Source organism: Balaenoptera musculus, chromosome 9 (assembly GCF_009873245.2).
Source record: "Balaenoptera musculus isolate JJ_BM4_2016_0621 chromosome 9, mBalMus1.pri.v3, whole genome shotgun sequence".
NCBI lineage: Eukaryota > Metazoa > Chordata > Mammalia > Artiodactyla > Balaenopteridae > Balaenoptera > Balaenoptera musculus.
Genome location: NC_045793.1, coordinates 24,087,605 through 24,104,354, shown reverse-complemented (window position 1 = coordinate 24,104,354; position 16,750 = coordinate 24,087,605). Strand labels below are relative to the sequence as shown.

The following is a 16,750-nucleotide window of genomic DNA, read 5'->3' as shown; positions in this document are numbered from 1 at the left end:
CTGTCTTGGTAAGGCCCCTGTACCTCGCTTCCTTCCCAGCCCCATGAAGGGCGGCCAAGGATGGGGTCCCAGTATCTTAAACCCTCCACCCCAGCTCGACACCCCACCCCACCCCCATGATTCCTCCTTTCAGGCCACTCCCTCCAGGCCTGCTTAATCAGGCCCAAGAAAGGGGTCGGGGAGAAGCTGAGGGTCCTCTGGGACCCTCAGGGAAGATCGGGCCGGTCCTTTGCCTGGAGAGACCTGCAGAAAGAGCTCCTGATTGTTGCACAAAGCCTGATTGCTCCCCATGGACCTGTCCTCGGCTCCCTTCCCTTCCCCCCTCTGCACAGTCCCGGCCCTGACCTCCCTGTTCCTGCCTGTCCTTCTGGATGAAAGCCAGACACAGAGACTCAAAGTCAGCTCCCATGGCGGGCCTTCTTTTTTTTCCCCTTTCTCAAGACAAATAATTAACTTCAGACTCCCAGATTCCAGGGCAGACTCTCCCCCACCGCTGCCTGCAGGAATTCCTCTCGAGGCCAGAGCAGGAAGCCCTGTCCTGCTCCGGGACCCCCATGCCACAGTCTCCCGTGCTGCCCCGACCATGCTGGGCTCCTCCACCGACGGGGAGGACTCAGGCTGGCCTGGGAGGCGCACGCACCCCGAGGCAGGGCCCATGGAGGCGGCCCCCGGCCCCAGCCGTTTCCCTCAGACTGGGCTGAGCAAGAGGTGAGGTCCTGCCTGTCTGCCCCCAAGCCCTTGGTGCCCCGACCCACCTCTGCCGGTCCCCGGGGCCAGTGCCAGGGCCCGTGAGCCTGCAGAACGAGGGGCAGCAGAGCGGCCGCGGCCCTAGCCATGCTCGCCCCGCCTTGCTGACTGTGGTCGCGGCACAGCAGGCGCTGGGAGAGGCGGGGTGTGGAAACGCCAGGCCGCCTCCCACCCAGCCTTTGTTCAGGGAGGGCTTCTGGTGTCTGTCAGCCCGCCCCTGGAGCCTGCCCTTCCTGATGGGCACCTCGACCCGACCCCGGGGCCCGGCCCCATCCTGACCCAGACCGGCTCAGAGGTGGCAGGGGAACCCCCGGGAGAGCAGGAAGCTGGGAGGGGATGGGGGCGACTTCTCCTGCATGTGACCCAGGAGCAGGCTCTAAAACCCCCACAGACTCATCAGTCTTGGTCTCTGGGACAGCTGGTCTCCAGCCCCTTGGGTAACTTCGTCACCCCTGGGGTTCCTTCCTCACCTGTTTACAGGAGAAGCAAACTGAGCTGGGTTCAAATCCCTGCTTGGCCAATTCCACTTGCCCTTAGGCCTCTAACTTCTAGTTGCCTCAGTTTCCCTGTTTGTAAACTGGGGATCATAATATCTACTTTATAAACTTACAGTGAGGATTAAGAGAGACTAGATAGATAAAGAATTTAGGGTAGGGTAGTGGTCGGCACAGACTAAGTGCTCAGTAAATAAATAAAAACAAGAGGTGCTGCTCCAGGTCTCCAAAGTCAAGGGCTCCCAGTCTCCTCTCTCCACCTCTACATTTCTTTCCTGGACTCTACTCACCATTCCTATCCACCCCAGCAGCCCCAGGCTTGGCCCCAAATGCCAAGGCCTTTCTTCTCCAGCCCATTTTCCAGCTCTTGGGCTCAGGCTTGGCCTGTGTGTGTGTGTAGGGGGGTGGGTCCGGGCCAGGGGCAGGGCTGGGCCTTGGGCTCAGCAGGCGGAGGGGGCCAAAGGGAGGAAGTGAGAGAAGCTGGTCACGTGGGCCACAAGGCTGGGAAACTCCTCAGTGCAGCTGGAAGTAGGGGAGGTGGGGATGGGCCCCAAGCTCACAGGCAAAGGGACATGGAGGGTGGAGCCTTGAAGCCCGCCAAAGCAGTCTCCCTCCCCATAAAGGCCAGCAAATCAGAACCACCCTGCTCCCCGCTCCCACCCCCCAGCCCACGTCAGGGCTAAAGGTCCCTCGAGCCCACTCTCCAAGTACCTTAAGGGAGAGCAGTGTCTCTCCTCAGAAGTGTGGGCCCCTAATAAGCCCTGAGCAGTTAGCGGCAGGGGACGGGGAGAATGTGAGCCAATGCTGACAACTGGCCTCAGCTGGCCTGGAGCTAGGCTCACAGGAGCAGAGGAAAGCCAGGGCCAGCCGGCTGGAAAAGGAACTAGGAAGTGGCAGCTCTTTTCCCACCAGGGTTAAGGAAAATGATGCCTGTTAGAAGGCAGGTCTCCTGGGAGGCTGGGTGGAGGAGAGGCTAAGAGCAGACTCTGGTGAGGGCTACCAGGTCAAATCCTGAGTCTGATGCTTTCTGCTGTGTGACGTCAGGCAAGTCATTTAACTTACAGTGGTTAATTTTTTCTTCTCTGTGACCTGTGGCTCTAACAGCAACCCACTTCACAGAGTGTTTGTGGGGTTAGTAAATTAAACGGCTGGAAAGAGCACTCAGCATGGGCTGGGCACCTAGGCATTAGCTCTTATTACTTCTCTTATGGGATCTCTACTGTCCCCCCAACCAGCGGGTGAGGATGCCTTTATTCCCATTTTAGAGATGAGGAATCTGAGAAGTCAGGTGAGCTGCTCAGAGTCATGCTGGAGTAAACCACAGAGCCTGGATTCAATGCCAGGTCCTTGGGGTCCCAGGGCCCACACTCCTTATCATCACCAGGAGCCCAAGCCCCCCCAACACCCCTGGTCACCCTGGCTCCCAGCTGCTTACTGCTCTGCCCAACCCCTCACACCTTGCCCTCCCACAGTACCTCCGTCGGAGCACCTGAGTATCCGCTGGAGAACATCCCGGCCCTTGGGTGACTGGATTTGCTTCAAATTCATGGCCACAAACCTCAACAGACACACAAGACTGCCAGAAATTCTATTACAATTCCCTGGTAAATCCAATCTCCCTCTCCTGAGAGGAGCGTTTCACACCCTCTCCTTCCTTCCTAAACGTTTCAGTGGCTCTGCCCTTACCCCCTGTATGATTTTGGCAGGTTACTAAACTTTTCTAAGCCTCAGGTTCCTCCCCTGTGAAGTGGGGATAATAATAGTACCTCCATCCTGATTGTTATAAGGATTGTCTTAGCCTGGGTTCCCTGAAAGCAGAGCCTGAGACAAAGGCTTACATGCAAGTTTATTTTGGAATATGATCCCAGGCAGCAGGAATGAGGGGTAGGGAGAGCAAAACAGGGAAGGATGAAAAGCCGATACAAGACTGCCTTACGGAGGAGCTGGTCGCTGCTATGGGCATCTGTGTGTGTCCAGTCCCACAGGACCATCTGTATGAAAGCAGCTCAGCCAGAAAGTGGAAGCACATTGACATCAGTGCCCCACTGGTCTAGGGTAGCACCGGAGGGCATTAGCTGCTCTCAGTTAGGTGTGAATGAGTGCTCAAGTGGGCTACCGAGGGTGCAACAGAGAAATTCCAAAGCCAAACAGGAGAGATTTATAGCCAGGGCCTGAGGCAAGACGCCACTGGGATGCACCTGTGCAGAGCCGCTTGCAGCCTGTGGAGAACTGGAATAAGGTGCAGCTGAGAGAATTTGCATAAGCGCTGTCTGATGAATGAGACAATGAATGGCACATTTTAAACACCCAAAATATATTATTATTTTTATTGACATCATCATCATCTCCTGCTGAGGTCCAACCTGAAAAGGCAATATTAACATTCTTTATCTGCAACAGAAGGTACAGAAGCGTCTGGAAAACTCGCTCTGTGAAATAAAATCCCAGAGCCCTGAGGAAAGGGTGTTATTTGGAGAGCAGTTGAGTTTCCACCATGACTGATCAGTGTGAGCCTCTTTGGTGCCAGGTATTGAGCCAGATACAGGAATATAGGGATGAATGAATCAGGAATAACGATAGCCAGAACGCCCGGGCCAGGCCAAGGGAAGGGGAATGTGGATCCTGGCAGAGGGAGGTGCATGAGCACATGACCGCAGGTGCACTCAAATGTCAGGCTTGGAATAAAGGGCTCACATTTCTCTGCTGGCTAGTGGAACCAGATGCCACCATCCTCACCAAAATCCAGTACTTTCTTTAGAACAGGAACATTCTGGCTAGAGAAAGAAGGAATATCTCAGGCCCAGGCTTGAGTCCTTATTTGACAGGATGTCCCCATGTATGGAGTGGTGTTTGGGACCCAGCCAGGTGTGTGGGCACAGTAGCGTGTGTGGCTATGCAGGGCAGCAGAAGGGCTCCAGGGTTTAGAGTCAGTGAGTCCTGAGTTCAAATCCTGCTCCACCACTGACTGTCTGTGCTGGTTGATCTCCCTTTCTACCTCTTGCATTCGTTCTCCCTCTCCACCCCCTACAGACTGCATCACTCTGGCTTTCGTGCCCTCTGGCTTCCTGTTGGGTCAGCCAATGAGAGGCACAGGCAGGGCCTGAAGGGCAGGAGAGGAGAGCGGTTGGGGTATTTCTTCTTGGTCTCCTCCTGCTCACCACAGCTCCCATGGTACCACTATTCCTTCCCCTTATCCGCTCAGCCCAGGGAGTGGCAATGGCTCCCTGCTATTGTTAGTTCCCTGGTGATTCTCTTATACCGTGTCTGCAGATCTGTAAATGGTCCCTCCTTTAAGTTCTCTTTAGCTAAACCCTTTTGAGGGGAATTCTCTTTTCTCCTGGGCCCTTAGCTGATATGCTAACCTTACCACATATTCTACTAAGATACTCTACCTCCCTAAGTCAAAATCGTTCATCTGGAAAAGGAAGTAATAACCGCTACCGTAGGCTGGGAGAGTCTAATGAGGCAACAAACATGTGATGTGTGCTTGACGCATGTGCAGCACCTGGTACACAGAAGATCCCAACATAAGTTACTTTCTGTTCCTTACCTCCTTCAGGTTGTACTGTCAATAGCAGCAGCTTGGTTTTCCCTCTGGCTTTGGTGGCTGGAAGCAAAAGTTTGCTGTAAAGAGGGAGGGAGAGAAGGGATTAGTAAATGATTAAATTTTGTACTTAAATTTTGACCTTTCAAGTCACACCAGTTGTAACAAATGAAATAAGCTACCACAAAGGAATAAAGGCAAAGCCCATCATTACACCTGCTCCAGCCCTTCCTTGCCCATCACTCCCATCTGGTGTAACCAATGGTAACAAGGTCTGTTCTTCCACACCCTTCACGTGGCCCACACAACCGCGTGCAAGCATGTGTGCGCCACACGATGTCGTCTGGACGTGGTATTTGGGAACAGGATGTGCAGCATCCCAACCCCCATCCCCATCTGCCCCTGCGAGTCACCAACTTGCCCCCAAGTCACCTCCCTCAGTGGCTCCTGTCTCCACCTCCCTACTCCCCTAGGACCCTCTCTCCCTGCTCACAACATCATGTTCACCCCAGGAGAAGGTTACCCCGGCTGACCAGCTGAGCAGCTGCGACGGGGTGGGGTGGGGTGGGGGGATGTGCTGTTTATCACAGATCTGAGATTCTAATTCCACAGCTGTGTCCCACAGCCGGCCACCTCTCCCCGCAATTCAGAATAACTAGGCCGCCAGCCCCCTTCCAGGAAGGACTTCCTTTGCCCCTTAAAAAGGCCTTCAGGGGTCCACCTCACTGTGTTCCAGAGACTGTGCCAAACTGCAGCATGCCTACTCAAGTACCAGTGTCAGCTCACACACTAGACCACCACCACTCACAGGTTAATATCACAGTCGGAACTCAGTACTTCCTCGTCAGATGGAACCTGCTGGGATCTTAGGAGTGTGTGTGCATTTTTCTGTTTTTGTTTTTGGCAAAGAAAGAACAGGGCAATCAGAGTGCATATCTGAACCTCGCAGCAGAGCCAGGACCTGGTGGGGGGTATTGGCAAAATATTTCCAGGCGCCACACAGGGACCTCCAAGCCACAAGGCTCTCCAGCCTGGAGGGAAGCTTGCCAATCAGCCTTGGGCGCACTGGAGAACCTGGGGCTTCCCCAATCTCTTTTCTGACTGTCTTTTTTCTCAAAGACCGCTCCCTGGGGATCCCATTAGGGCTTGGAGAAGCTAAGAGGGTGGGGCAAAGAGGGGAGGAGACATGTGTGGCTTCCCGCCTGCAATTTCCTCTTCTTCCCACCCATTTCGCTTCTTCCCATCCCTCATGGTCCTGCTCTCAAGATCCCACAAAGCCTCTTCCAGTGGTTCTGAGCAGCACAGTCCAATAGAACTGTCTGCGATGATGGAAATGTCTATATCTGCACTGTCCAGTACGACGGTCCCATGAGGCTACTGAGCCCCTGTAATATGGCTAGTGCACTTGAGGATCTGAATTTTTATTTATTTTATTTTTTGGCCGTGCCACGCGGCTTGCAGGATCTTAGCTCCCCGATTAGGGATTGAGCCCGCGCCCTCGGCAGTGAAAGCGTGGAGTCCTAACCACTGGACTGCCAGGGAACTCCCCTGAATTTTTACTTTTTATTTAATTCTAATTCACTTCAATAGAAATAGCCCTATGTAACTAGTAGCTACTGTACAGAACAGCGCATATTCAGACTGTAAGGCAACTTTGTGCAAATTAGTGAAAAGTGCAGCTTCTCAAGACAGAATACTCCCTTCCATTGGCTGGGAAAGTTTCGTAAGAGATCCACATTGGCTATGACGTGAATGAGGCCCCCTAGAGACAGAAGAGACAGTCTTGCAGGAGTTTGGGCCAAGACTTGCCACGGGGCCTCTGGTCAAGGACCTGATCTCACTCAGCACCATAGCCCCGCTCCACAGTTTTGAGACAAGCAAGATCTTAGACAGGGGCTGAGGGAGGGGAAGTGGCAGCTGTTCCTTCCAGGTAATATGAAGAGAGGGGGTCAGATGGCAAGGGAGTAGAGGCCAGTGGGTCAAAACCACAGCTGGGGCCATAATGAGGCACCAGATGTCCTGGCACAGAGTAGTGACCTCAATTCCAGTACGTTTTGCTTTTTTTTTGGGTAACAGCTTTATTGAGATATAATTCACATACCATAAATTCACCTGTTTAAAGAGTACAATTTAATAGTTTAGTATATTCATAGAGTTGTGCAATCATCACTGCAATCAATTTTAAAACATTTTGTCATCCAAAAATAAACCCCGTACCCTTCAGCATTCACCCCCTATTTCCCACCACCATCCATACCCCAGCCCTAGGCAACCACTAATCCACATTTTTTCTCTATGGATTTGCCTATTCTGGACATTTCATATAAGTAATCCTTTGTGTCTGGCTTTTCACTTGGCATAATGTTTTCAACGTTTATCCATGTTTTACCATGTATCCATACTTCATTCCTTGTTATTGCCAAGTAATATTCCACTGTATGTATGTACCATACTTTATCCATTCATCAGTTGATAGAATTTGGGTTGTTTCCACTTTTTGGCTATTATGAATAATGCTGCTGTGAAGATTCATGTGCAAGTTTTTGTGAGGACATATGCTGTAATTTCTCTTGGATATATTACTGGGAGTGGAATTGCTGCATCATATGGTAATTCTACCTTTAACATTTTGAAGAACTGCCAAATTGTTTTCCAAAGTGGCTGTACCATTTCACATTCCCACCAGCAACATATGAGGGTTCCAATTTCTCTACTTCCTTGATAACACTTATTATTATCTGATTTTTTTGATTACAGCCATCCTAGTGGTATTTCATTGTGGTTTGATTTGCATTTCCCTAATGACTCATGATGTTGAAAATCTTTACACAAGCTTATTAGTCATTTATGTGTCTTCTCTGGAGAAATGTCTATTCAAGTCCTTTGCCCATTTAAAAGATTGAGTTATTTGTCTTTTTATTATTTTGTTGTAAGAGTTCTTTATATATTCTAGATTCAAGTCATTTATCAGGTATATGGCTAGTCAATATTTTTTCCCATACTGTGGGTTATTTTCATTTTTTGTGGGGTTTTTTTGCAGCACAAAAGTTTTTAGTTTTGATAAAGTCCAATTTATCTGTTTTTTTTCGTTGTTGTTGTTGCTTGTACTTTCGGTAACATATTTAAGGAATCATTGCCTAGTCTATGGTTAGAAAAATTTATCCCTGTGTTTTCTTTTTTTTTTTTTAATTTTATTTATTTATTTATTTATTTTTGGCTGTGTTGGGTCTTCGTTTCTGTGAGAGGGCTTTCTCCAGCTGTGGCAAGCGGGGGCCACTCTTCATCGCGGTGCGCGGGCCTCTCACTATTGCGGCCTCTCTTGTTGAGGAGCACAGGCTCCAGACGCGCAGGCTCAGTAGTTGTGGCTCACGGGCCTAGTTGCTCCGTGGCATGTGGGATCTTCCCAGACCAGGACTCGAACCTGTGTCCCCCGCATTGGCAGGCAGATTCTCAACCACTGCGCCACCAGGGAAGCCCTCCCTGTGTTTTCTTATAAGAGTTTTACAGTGTTAGCTCTTACATATAAGATCTTTGATCCATTTTGAGTTAACATTTGTATATGGAGTGAGGTATGGATCTGTTGTTAGGTGCACTTATGTTTACAATTGTCACCTTTCTGATGCATTACACTTTTATCATTATAAAATGTCCTTCTTTATCTTGAGTTACTTTTTTTGTTTTAAAATCTACTTTGTCTGATGACAGTATAGCCTCCAGTTTTCTTATGGTTGCTGTTTGCATGATAAAACTTTTTTCTATTCTTTTAGTTTAAATCTTTTTGTATCTGTAAATCTAAAGTATGTCTCTGGGACTTCCCTGGTGGTCCAGTGGTTAAGCAGCCGTCTTGCAACGCAGGGGACGCCAGTTTGATCCCTGGTCAGGGAACTGAGATCCCACATGCCGCGGGGCAACTGAGCCCGCACTGCACAACTAGAGAGAAGCCCACGCACCGCAACTAAGACATGATGCAGCCACTGGATAAAAATAAATAACTAAATATTTTTTTAAAAATCTGAAGTATGTCTCTTATAGACAGTATTTTGTTGGATCTTGTTTTAATCCATTCACATTACTAATATAGTTGTATTTGCATTTGCCATTTTACTTGCTTTCTAAATTTATCATTTCCTTTTTGTTCCTCTATTTCGCCTAGACTGCTTTATTTTGCATTAAGTGAATATTTTCTAGTATAACATTTTTATTATTCCTTTAATGAGTTTTTTTTTTTAACTGTATTTTTTTTCTATTTTCTTAGTGGTTATTCTAGGGCTTACCTCTGGACAGTTTACTATACTGTCTTCCTGTCCCATCCGGGTAAGTTGTCCCCAGGAAAGGTCCTGGGCAGAGCGTGTGGGCAGGAAAGTTGCCTGAAGAAGGGTGGCCTTGGACGACGGCGCACAGGAGGGAGGACTGAGGCACTGAGATGGCCACAGGCTGGCAGCCCCAGTGATAGAGAGGCTGCAGCTTTGATGGAACTTTGTGGGGCTGCACAGTCCTCAGGGTCACCTCAGATTTTATGAGTCAGGACGGATGTCCAGATCCAGGAAAATGCGTGTTCTAAGGTCTGGGCGTGGCTTATTGGTGGCCCTGTGGTCAGGCTCCCCTGGTAATTGCCCCTGCTTCTCCAACCTGCACCTGGAATACTTCTCGGTGTAGACCCCGGAGCTGGTCCACAATTCCCCTCGGCCCCCAGGGACCAACAAGTTGTCAGGGCAGGTCTCGGTGGGAATGGTGGCTACCCTCCTTTTCCCCATCAGCTACCACCTGCCTTACCTCCCAGGGTACTCTGAGAGCATGCACGGGTCCGAGGCCAGGCTCTGCTCCTCCCGCCAAGAGGCCCGCTCTGGGGATCTTGGCTGCTGCTCTGCAGACGTGCACACTGTACTAATCAGGGTGACAGGTCCCTTGGTTTCCACCCTGCTGTGCCTCCCCTCCCCTGCAGCACCAACGCCTGACTGAGCCCTGTGAACCCAGCCTATGTCCCTGAGTGGCCCAGCTGGAGAAGGCGGGGCCTGGGGAGCAGGGTGGGGCGGGACGGGAGGCAGCCCCAGAGTAGGTTTCCAGTGTGAGGGAGGAAGAGCAAAGCCTTTCATCCTACAGGACCTGCAGGCTCCCCAGTACCTGATGGCCCACCTTGCCCCCGTCCTGCCCAGCCCATGGCCTCTGCTTCTCTTGCTCAGGGTCCTGTGTAGGGCCCCAAAGTGGGTACTCTGGAAATAGTCCTTAAAGGCCTGCAAGGGTGGGGATCCTGGGAAAAATGATCCACCTTCTTCTTAGTGCCAATAGGAACAGGTCCATTCCCATTCCTTCTGTCACTCATCCATTTTCAAATTTATCATTCATTCATTCATTCATTTAGGAACTCCCACCCTGGAATAGCTGGGATGCCTGGCTGTCCCTGGGTAGAAGCCTGAGGTAACCATGGGCCCAGGGTATACTCCCAATTTCCCCATGAGAGTCCTCCCTTCCCAGTGGCTCTGGTTTCTCTCCTCTTGCCCCCTGTCCCCACCACCCTCTGCTTTTTTCTGCCCTACTTCATGCCCCAAAGCGGCTGGCCTGGACCTGTATGACACAGGCTCCCTTGGCCTCTGGATTCTGGGTGGATTTGGCTAAGGGGAGGCACTGGCAAGAAATAGGAGGGTGGGAGAGTGGAAGAGGTAGAGCCCCCAATCTCGCACAGTCGCAGGTCCTGGAGGACAGCCACTCTGTGAGTGGTGACAGGTCCCTGCTGATGCTAGGCCTTGGCTGCCTGGAAGTTTCACAGTGGCTTTCGTAATCCTGTTCACATCTCTGCAAATGTTCTAAACTTGCCTCCGTTTAGCTCCACCTGCGTCCTGCCACAACCTTGCCTCACATGCCTCTTACCTGCAGCCACCCACACCGAGGGTAGCTCCTTTTTCTGTGTCCCTGGGGCAGTCAGGGAGCCTGATAGAAGTCATCAAACCCCAGAGACAATACTCAGCCTCCTGCGAGCAGGAGGAAGTCAGCAGAGGTATAGCAGGACAACCAGGGGAAAAGCCCAGAAGATCCAGGCCGGAGGGAGGGAGAAACGGAGAGGGTAGGGGTCAGGTGCCCCCCCTGCCTCTCTGTGATGACCTGTTCTTTTGCTTTTCTTTTTAAAATTATTTAGAATTTTTATTTAAAACTTACTTAAAGTGTTCTTTAAGGCATATTTATATTATATCAGTCTTTTGCTTGCATTAAAAGGAAACCACAACCTAAATAAATTTGTTAAGTTATTCCTAAAACGTCTTGACATTTAGAATTTGGATCTTCTGAATGGCTTTTTAAATTTTTATTTATTTATTTATTTATCTAATTTATTTTTTTAAACATCTTTATTGGAGTATAATTGCTTTACAAGGGTGTGTTAGTTTCTGCTTTATAACAGAGTGAATCAGCTATACGTATACATATATCCCCATATCTCCTCCCTCTTGCGTCTCCCTCCCACCCTCCCCATCCCACCCCTCTAGGTGGTCACAAAGCACCGAGCTGATCTCCTTGTGCTATGCAGCTGCTTCCCACTAGCTATCTATTTTACATTTGGTAATGTATACATGTCCACGTGACTATCTCACTTTGTCCCAGCTTACCCTTCCTCCTCCCCGTGTCCTCAAGTCCATTCTCTACGTCTGCGTCTTTATTCCTGTCCTGCCCCTAGGTTCTTCAGAACCTTTTTTTTTTTTTAGATTCCATACATATGTGTTAGCATACGGTATTTGTTTTTCTCTTTCTGACCTACTTCACTCTGTATGACAGTCTCTACTCTAGGTCCATCCACCTCGCTACAAATAACTCAATTTCGTTTCCTTTTATGGCTGAGTAATATTCCATTGTATATATGTGCCACGTCTTCTTTATCCATTCATCTGTCAACGGACACTTAGGTTGCTTCCATGTCCTGGCTATTGTAAATAGAGCTGCCATGAACATTGTGGTACATGACTCTTTTTGAATTATGGTTTTCTCAGGGTATATGCCCAGTATTGGGATTGCTGGGTCGTATGGTAATTCTATTTTTAGTTTTTTAAGGAACCTCCATACTGTTCCCCATAGTGGTTGTATCAATTTACATTCCCACCAACAGTGCCAGAGGGTTCCCTTTTCTCCACACCCTCTCCAGCATTTATTGTTTAAAAATTTTATTTATTTTTAATTCACATACAATGAAATTCACTCTTTTTAGTGTACAGCTCTGAGTTTTGGCAAGTGCAGAGTTGTGTGACTATCACCACGATCAAATCAAGATGCAGAACACCTGCCATCGCTTCATGCTGCCCCTTTGTGGTCAGCCCCTCCCCGCAGTCCCACATCTACCCACCCAGCTCTGTTCTCTGACCCTATGCTTTCTCCTGGGCCTGTTCCTGATGAAGAGCCAGCTGGGGAGAGGGCAGCTTCTCTCAGGGGCCACGATCATTCTCTGGCTCGTACACGGGCCACATTTACTATACAGACAACATCCCGGGGCCTGAGCATGAGGAAGAAGGCCCCTAGCAGCCAGCTCCCTCTCCTCTCCCAGTGGAGAGCATGTCAGGTGGGCAGCTGGAGGCGGGGGGATAGCCCCAGGGAGCTCTGGGCTGGCAGAGTGTGGGATCTGCATGATTCCCTGGCTCTGCCTGCCCCAGGGACTCAGTGAGGACAGCTGGCCATAGTGAGGCTGCCACCCAGAACCACCAGAACACAGGATGTGCTCTGGGAAGTGGCTACTACTATGTTTAAATTAACGTCACTTCTTCTACTGTGTGCCAGGCACTGGGCTAGACCTCACCCCCCCACTGCTGAACCGCAGTTCTTCGCTGCTGACAGTGTAGTATTAACCCCTTGTGTAAACAAGGACACTGAGACTCAGAGAGGCCGAATGCCTTACCCAAGGTCACACAGCTGGGACCTGAACCCAGGTCTGTCTGACTCTAAAGTGATCAAATATCACTCGTGGTCAAGTTCAAATCCCAGTGCCTCATTTAACTAATTGCTGTGTGCCTTTGAGTAAATTGCCCAACCTTTCTGAACTTCAGTGTCTTCATCTATAAAATGAAGATAATACATATCCCTACCTTGTACAGTTGATGGGAGAATTAAATGTGACTCCAGTGTTTGGTGGAGAGTAGGTTACATGTTAAATTCTGTCATGGGTTGAATTGTGTCCCCCCCAGATTCATGTGTTAAAGTACTAACCCCCAGTACCTCTGAATGTGACCTTATTTAGAAATAGGGTCTTTGCAGATGTAATTAGTTAAGATGAGGTCATTAGGGTGGGCCCTAATCCAGTATGATTGGCGTCCTTATGAAAAAAGAGAATTTGGACACAGAGACACAAGGAGAGCAACGTGTGAAGATGAAGGCAGAGACCAGGGTGATGCTTCTTCAAGCCAAGGAGCACCAGAGATAATGCTAAGAATGCAAAGAAGTAAGATGAGTAATTCACTCAAGTTTGCGATGTTAGGAAGTAACTCAACTCGCTTCTTTGTAAATGGGGATATGTGCGAATGATGCCCACGTCACGGTGGCTGGTTGTGACAGTTAAATGCAATAATGTATGAAAAGTGCTCAGCGGTATCCTGCATGTCTCAGGGGCTCATCAGTATTACCTGGCTGTATTTGCTCCTCCAGCCAGCCCAGCAGGTGGCCTGCCTCTCCAGAACACCACACCCCGTTCCAACAGGGCCTTCACCAGCCTGGCGGTGCTTCTCCTGGCTCTTCTCTGTAGCTTGGGATGGGCTGTTCCTCTGCAAGAAGCCCATGGCCTACTATCTTTCCTGACCCCCGTGGCTCCCGAACCGCAGGAGGACGCAGGATTGAGCACACTTGATCTCTAGACGGCCGAGTTCCAGGTGGACCCAGGATCCCTGGGCTCACCGTCCTCTTGCCCAGTCCTCTCAGGCACTCCCCTGATGTGTTACTGCAAAGCAAAGCTTTTGAAGTGAGTTAGGGGGTGACGAGGAAGCCCCCATAAGTTCTTTCCTACCTGAGCAGGTGTCCCTTTCTTCTTCCCATCTCACCCCAACCTCCACCCCTGGTGATGGCCCCTGGACAAGCTGTCAGGTCATGTCAGCCTGCCTGCAGCTTTGGAAGTACTGCTCCAGGAGAAAGGGAGGAGAATAGGCTGAAAGAAATCGGGGAGACTGGTCCTCAGACTGGCACAGATCGGTGGAGACTCCTGGGTCCTGCATGCCCACCAGCACCTTTATGGGCCCAGTCGGCCTGGCACAGGGGGCCTGGGTGAGCATCAGAGCTCCAGCTGGCTCCTGGCTTGGAAAACTGTGAAACACTGAGATTCCAGGACACTGGCTTGGTCAGAACTCCCTCCAGACTCCCCTCTAGCAAGTCCTGACACCCTCCTTCTCTAGGAGGACCCAAGAGAGCAGAGTGGGTCCTGCTCTAGGAGCCCCCCGGGGTCCTTCAGCCCTCAGGGCTCTCTGCTTTCTTGACTTTCTGCCCCCAGCTTCAGAGGCCACAGAAGCAGCAGAGCAGCCTGGGGGTTCCCCATCTGGGGCCCCCAGGCCTGACTCCTACAGGGCGGTAGCCCTGGCCCAGGGGTACCTGGCTGGCAAGAAGCAAATACCTGTTCCCACAGCCCTGTTGGCTCCTGGCCCCCAAGAGCTCCTTCCCCTGCCTCTACCACATACATGACGTCCTCAGGCCACAACCCCCAGCCAGCCCACCCCTTAGGAGGCCAGAGAGGGGCAGCTGGGACATCCCCCTCCCATGGTGAAGTGTTGAGAGGCCACGTGGGACAAATATCATGCCCCCTGCCCCCTCCCATAACCTCACACCTCACTCCAGGCCAGAGAGTGCCTCCTCTGGACTCCCAGGGCCATCCCCAGAGTCCCCTCCCATCCAGGGTGGTTCTGTCATCTTTCCACCATCCTGAGGTCCAGATGTGAGCTGAGAAGAGCCCCCCCCCATGCCCTTGGGCTGACCCTGCCATCCTGGACACAACTGAGTCCCTCCTCCTTTCCCACCTTAGAGGCACAACAGTCCTGCCCCAGGGGGGATCCCGAGCCCTCGTTCTAAGTTGCAGGGGCTTGAGATGAATCTGGCTGATAAGCCACGGGGCCCCCTGCATCCCACATCAATGACGGGTGGTCCTCGTGCATCTGGATGGGGTCCCTCTCCCCGGTGGGGACATCTATGGACTCTGAGCTTCAACCAAGTCTGTTTGGGACAAGAGAGGACACTGAAGTCCACAGCTGGTTCTTGAGGGACTGGGGTGGCCTCTGTCCCCACAAAGCAGGGGCTCAGCCATTCCCATTGCAGGAGTCCTGGAAGACTGCGGTTTCCAGGTTGGACTTCCTCCTCTTCCTTTTCCTCCTTGTCCAAGTGCTGCATGCTCTCAAGTGAGTCCTCCAGACAGGCGGGAAGGGTGGAGGCTCTGGCCCCAGTCCCTTCCTTGATAAAGCCCAGTACTGGGGAGGAAGTGGTTTGAGCAAAACACTGAGCTAAGCAGATTTTAGGAGTGTCTGAATCAGACCAAGTGTAGTTGCGGGGGCAGAGTGGGGAGATGAGGATCTGGGCAAGAGGCATCCTGGTGTCGGGGTGGAAGATACAGGTGGGGGAAGAATCAGCAGAAGGACCAATGACGACTGCACTGAGAGGCAGGGCAGGGGCGAGGCAGCGCGGGGCGCGGGAGGGTGCTAAGACACCGAGCTGAGCGAGGAGCGAAATCCCAGGGCATTTATTTGCAGTGGACGGTGAGAAACCCAGGCAATAGTGAAACCTCAGGATCTGAGAGTTTAAGAAGACATGCAGAGACTGGAGTTTCTGAGGCATACCTGAGCATCTCAGGGACAGCTGGAGCTCTGGGTCCAAGGTCCAGAGCAGAATCCGTGGGAGAGGGGGTGGGAGCCAGATTGCAGAGGATTAGGGAGAGGAGAGGGGCTGACCACGAAGGAAAAGGGAAGTAGCACTTGTTCTCAGCAAGGTTAAGGGAACACAGAGCCAGGACCTGGGATGGACAAGGGTGGCTGCGTAGCTTCCTGGGACTCAGGCCATTTGAAGAGATAGGAAGAGTGCAGATTTGGAAGGGGGTGGGGTGGGGTGGGATAAGAGGTCTAGAGGCGTCTGCGTGACAGTGCTGGCCAAGTGGGGGACTTCCAGCTCACACCTCAGAATGCTCTGAGGAGGCAGCATTTAGTAAGAAAGGGGAAGGAAGCCCCAGCTGTGGCGTCCTGGGCATTGGTAGCAGTGAAGCTACCACTTTCGCGTGTCAGACGTGGTATTATGTGCTTTTCAGGCAGGAGCCAGAGTGGCCGTGTAAAACCCTAAGTCAGATCATGTGGCGCCTCTGTTCTGACTGTGCAACAACCCACGAAGCGCCCCGTCCCCCCAGTTTTGTTACTGAAGCATTTATTGTCTAGCTCACTCCATAGAATGGGAGCTCCAGGAAGGCAGGGTGTTTAGACAAAGTAGACTCTGGTTCGCCGCTTTCTCCTGGTACGTAGGAGTTGCTCACTGAGCATTTGTTAAATTTAGGCCTCACGGTCAATCTGTGACCGTGATGTTATCATTCTCACCTTACAGGCAGGAAATGGGGCTTCCAAGAGAGTCCGAGCTTTGCTCAAAGTCACACAATTCCCGAGTGGTAGAGCCAGGGTGTGACTCAGCCCTGTTGGAGTCCAGAGCCCAGTGTCTAGCCAGCAAGTTCCCAGAAACGGGAGGACATCTGAGGACCAGGCCAGCCTGGGGAAGCCCGACAGCCCAGACTGAGGCGATGGGTCTCCTGGATGGGAGGTACTGGGGGCAAAGCCAGCTGTCATCTGCCCAGGCCTGTGTTGACGGGGGCAGGTCCAGAGTTGGGAGGGGGTCTTGTCCAGCTGCCTGCTGGATCTCCACCTTCTCTCCCCACCACTCACCCTGAGCTTCTTTCGGTTCCCTTTGGTGATGTGGCTCCCCCATCCCCATACACAGATACACACGGTGGCTTCTACAGGAATCAGGCCTCTCACCACACCCTCAGTCTGAT

General features: G+C 51.3%; 1 protein-coding gene across 1 annotated transcript in view; it reads right to left on the bottom strand.

The window, feature by feature from the left end:
• LOC118901216 (kielin cysteine rich BMP regulator) overlaps positions 1-16,750 on the bottom strand; it is a 54,562-nt gene that overhangs the window by 31,825 nt on the left and 5,987 nt on the right. The window contains exon 6 of the mRNA XM_036864313.1: positions 4,792-4,865. Within this exon, the coding sequence (XP_036720208.1) occupies positions 4,792-4,865 (74 nt within the window). The remainder of the gene's footprint in view (positions 1-4,791; positions 4,866-16,750) is intronic.